The sequence below is a fragment of the Henckelia pumila genome, chromosome 2, assembly GCF_033568475.1.
Source record: "Henckelia pumila isolate YLH828 chromosome 2, ASM3356847v2, whole genome shotgun sequence".
In the NCBI taxonomy this organism is placed as follows: domain Eukaryota; kingdom Viridiplantae; phylum Streptophyta; class Magnoliopsida; order Lamiales; family Gesneriaceae; genus Henckelia; species Henckelia pumila.
In genome coordinates, this window is record NC_133121.1 from 78,948,806 (window position 1) to 78,953,569 (window position 4,764).

Below are 4,764 nucleotides of genomic sequence, written 5' to 3' on the forward strand. Positions count from 1 at the left end.
TGTGTAAGGCACAAATTCTTTTATCATGCAACCTAGAAAAGAAGCGTACTTAACTGAATTATCTCCAACCGGTTGTTCAAACTCATTACGCTCCAGCTCTTTGCATTTTTGTTGGCCACTAATCACTTTCAACTTTGATGGACCCCGTCCTTTTTTCTTTAATGTTTCCTCAATTGGTTCTTTTCCATTCAAATCTTGTGATAAATTAGGTGACGTGTGAGAGTTCCTTCTTGATAAACTATCAGCTATATTTTCCTGTAAAATAGCAAAAGAAGATGTTGAAATGTACAAGTTTACTTCATTAAAATAAACCAAGATTTAAAATAAAATAAAATGTCACCTGAATTTCATCTACAGATGCTTTGTTGCGTTTTTTTCCCATTTTTCTAATCTTTTGGCTGCTATGTAATGACCAGATCAAACAAGTAATATGACAAGATGCATCACTGAAAATAAAACATGCAGAAAAATATATTGCAAAAAGCATAACTTGAGAAGAACATTTATCAATCCAAATAATTATCAATCCAAATAAATAACTAAAATTTCAAAAAATAAAAATTCCAATCATGTCTCAGTCACATCAATTCCCTCGCACTCATTCCTTGAATATGGTTCTTTCTCTGTAATGTTAATCTCAAGTTGGGACACATCAAGAGGTATTGATGGCGTATATGCAACCTCTTCCAACTCATTCACGTTAGTACCTCGAGGCGGCGCTTTTAGCAACACATACCAATTTGATTCATCATTGTCCCTAGAATAGAATACTTGCTTTGCTTGTGATGCTAAAATGAAAGGATCGCTTTCAAAAGTTTTTATTCCTTGGTGTAAGTTGACCAATGTAAAACAATCCTCCATTTTTATACCAGTTCCAGGATTGGCCCAATCACACCTAAAAAAAGGCACTTGAAAAGAATAGTAGTCCAGTAAAATAATCTCTCTTATAACCCCATAGTAGGATAGTCTTCCTACTGTGTGAGAATAATCATTACCACTAGATTGACAAATAGTATCGGCTTCAATTGAGACACCACTGTCTTGTGTCGACCTTTCAATATCAATCGTATGGAAACGATGCCCATTTATAATATAACCAGTATAAGATGTAACATGCTTTCTTGGACCATGTGCTAGCCATTGAATTCGGCCTGAAGAGTTGCCACGTGCATGTTTTGAAAACCACTGAGAAAATGTTTCCATATGTTGCTTTTGTAACAATGTTTCATTGTTTAAGAAACGATGATCTTCTTTTTTAAGCTCCTCAATGTGCATCCTATTTAAATATTTAAAAAAGAGATGTTAGAGTATGCAAATTATGTAATAGACCAAGTGTAATAGAGTATGAAATTAACTATACTCACTGCAAGTAAGATTCAACTTCTGCGGTATTAAACAACACATATCTATGTGCAGCTTGCAACACATGGTCTTCTAAAATCTTTTCTTTTCCTTGGGAAATTGGGCGACCTTCCACTAATCCATTTTCCAAATCCTTATTTCGATTAGAACGGACACCAATACTAGCTGCTTTTTTTATATAAGCACTACAAAATCGCATTCGTTCATCTGCAAGGTAACCCTCAGCTATGCAACCCTCTGGCCTTGCTCTGTTCTTCACATACCCTTTAAGTGTTTTCATAAATCTAAATCACAAAAAAAAAATTACCATGAAAGAAGTGCTGATATAAAAATCTAATTCGTTTTATACTATAAAGTTTGTCAAAAATATAAATTAATATTTATTACCTTTCAAATGGATACATCCAACGGAAGTGGACTGGCCCACACAAGCGAGCCTCTCTTGCTAAATGAATTGTCAAATGAACCGAGATGGTAAAGAAAGCTGGGGGAAAATACCTTTCCAACATGCATAGAGTTTCAGCAATACTCTCCTCGAGTTGTTCTAAACGGTTCCTGTTTAATACTCTTTGACACAATTCATTGTAAAATGCACTCAGCCTAAATAGAGCATTACGTGGACCTTTCGGTAGAAGATTTATCAATGCTACTGATAGCAATTGTTGCATTAGAACATGACAATCATGAGATTTCAGCCCAATAAGCTTATGGTCTGCTATAGAAACACAATTACCAATATTTGAGCTATACCCATCAGGTAACTTTATTTTCTTCAGCCTAGAGCAAAATACATCCATTTCTTTTTTTGACAATGTGTACGGTGCAGCAGGCAAGTGATATGTATTTTCTCCTTTTTCTTGAGGATGTAATTCCTTTTTAATTTGTAAGTCCATCAAGTCTTTGCGAGCATTAATACCATCTTTTGATTTTTTCTTCACGTTTAACAATGTTCCTATGATATTCTCGCAAACATTCTTTTCGACATGCATGACATCTAAGTTATGACGTAGCATCAGCCCCTACAAGTAACCATAAACACATTTCATCCTCTTAGTTCATGATAAATAACAATTTGTGGACAATAAACGTAGAATCAACTGGATGTCGCATCATATGATCTTGACTTTTGTGGTCGGCGTGCCAAATCAGGTCTTCAGCCATTTCTTCAGATTTAAATATCCTTTTCAATCTTGGTATCACTGGAAAATATCGTAGCACCTTTTCAGGAACTCCTTTATGAATTTTGGCAGTGAATTTGTCCACCTTCCATCTAGAAGAACCACACTTTGGACATGAGTTCAAATCCATAAACTCATTTCTGAATAAACAACAATCGTTTGGACAAGCATGAATTTTCTCATATCCTAGATCAAATGGTTTTAACAGCTTTTTCATTGAGTAAATAGAGTCTGGAAGAGTGTGTTTTTCTGGAAGCATCTAACCTAAGATCTTAAGGAGCTCATTGAAACTATGGTCAGTGTGGCCATTAGTAGACTTGTAGTTGTATAATGAGACTGTTGCTGACAACTTTGTGTAAGTCGTACAACCAGGGAATAAAGGACTTTCTGCATCTTCTAATAAATCAGCAAACTCATTATCTCTTGCCTCAGTCATTGTGTGTCCAATCTCTTCATTTGGCACAAAAGAGTCCCTGTATAAGTTATATGCATCTCTATTTTTATTTTCTTCTACCTGAACTCCTCTTGAACTACCTTCACCTTGAAGTTGTGGGTTATATATTTCACCATGAAAGACCCATGTTGTGTAAGAAGGATCGATCCCCTTAATGATCAGATGATCATACACTTCATCAAATTTCAAATACTTCTTATTTTTACATTTCTTGCAAGGACATAAGATTACTTCACGTGTTTTGGCATAAAGTCTATCTTGTGCAATAAATTTTTGAACTCCTTCTTCATATTCGGGTACAAGCCTTGAAGGCAGATGCATCCATTCCTTATCCATTTCGTAAATGACTCAAACTCACTAAATATGGACGACAAGAAAAATAATAAATAATCAAATAAAATTTTAAAACAATCGAACAATTGAAATTTACATTCTCAGTTGTAAATTTTTTAATCAATACACCCAAAAATTGTTATTTACAAAAAATATTTGAAAGATTTCAAGATATTATATGGTTACGAAATTTGGCTATTGAGTGGTCCGATTCATAATTTTACTTATTAAAAAAGTGTAGGACAGTAAAAAAATAAAATGCAACAAGTTTTTAGAAAAATAGTTTCATTACTCTAAAAGTTTCAACAAAAATTTTAGCAATTTAATTATTTAAATCGCTCCATAATTTTTCACTTAAAAATATTTAAATAATATAAAATCACTTCACAGAAAGCAAGAACAATTAATCAACAACCACAAAACAATACAATTTCACAAATGAATCCTCAAAAACAATAAAATCTAAAAATTAAATGAAAAAGTAATTCACTTACCTAGAAAGTTCTTGATTCTTCTTTCCCAGAGCTTTGTAGAAAATTTAGTGTCATTAATAACGTCAAATTAAAGAAGATGAATAACTTGATCAAAGTTTTATTTGATAAAAATTCACATATTCAGACTTACTACTTCAATTAAAATAATAAAAATACTACCAAAAAATGGAAAAAAACTAATAATTGTAAAGACGGGGAAATAACTGTATTTTTCCTAATGTAAACTGATTTATAAAAAAAATACAAAAAATACTGAACATACAATTGAGCATCGAATTTCAATTCAATGTTTAAGGCAGAAAAATAATCAGGAAAGTACACATTATTACAAACTAGAGACTGACTAAATCATTCATTTACTTACAAAAAAAGCTAGCATGTATTCACATATGTGACACATATATTCACTTAGAACTATCAATACCACTTCTTTATCACCAAGAAATGTTTCGAAGAGAAGGTCCTCACCTGATCTGTTCTAAAATCTCTAGGAATCCTCAAGCCCCTGCATCCAATAAATTATCAAAAAAAGTTATCATAATATTAATCAGGATATTAGTGTCAATTATCAATAATGAATAAATACACACACGGTGATATATTGCATCAATGGGGGCAAATAGATAGAATAAATATAATAATTCACATTAGGTTTTCATGACAATATATATACACTGATTTCTCCATATGAAAGGCCAATAATATACAAAAAAACATAATAATAAATGGAAAAAAATAATATATTACGGGAAAAGGTTGAAAGAATAATATATAGTATTTGACAAATGACTTTAAATGGTTGTAAAGATTTAAAGAATCGTACCACCACAAATAATTTTTAAATAAATAAACAAGCAATAAAAACAACCGACCCAAACAGGCTGTGAATTGCCTTTATTTGTTCTCTTGGGTTCATTTTCACTTTCTCACGCTTCAGCCATAT

At 32.3% G+C, this 4,764-nt stretch overlaps 1 protein-coding gene across 1 annotated transcript; it reads right to left on the bottom strand.

Annotated features, from left to right (window-relative positions):
• Nucleotides 1-567: 567 nt before the first annotated feature.
• Nucleotides 568-3,330, bottom strand: LOC140877775 (uncharacterized). The gene is made up of 5 exons (XM_073281351.1): nt 2,805-3,330; nt 2,581-2,726; nt 1,750-2,381; nt 1,365-1,646; nt 568-1,276 (listed from the first exon to the last, which is right to left on the bottom strand). Exons 1-5 carry the CDS (start codon nt 3,328-3,330, stop codon nt 568-570), a joined length of 2,295 nt encoding a protein of 764 aa, XP_073137452.1.
• Between the last annotated feature and the right edge of the window lie 1,434 nt (nt 3,331-4,764).

Coding starts and splice junctions, on each gene's coding strand:
- LOC140877775 (XM_073281351.1), bottom strand. CDS start 3,330: ATGGATAAGGAATGGATGCATCTGCCTTCAAGGCTTGTACCCGAATAT. Junction 2,727..2,804: donor TGAGCTCCTTAAGATCTTAG/GTTAGATGCTTC, acceptor CATTTGATCTAG/GATATGAGAAAATTCATGCT. Junction 1,277..1,364: donor GAAGTTGAATCTTACTTGCA/GTGAGTATAGTT, acceptor ATATTTAAATAG/GATGCACATTGAGGAGCTTA.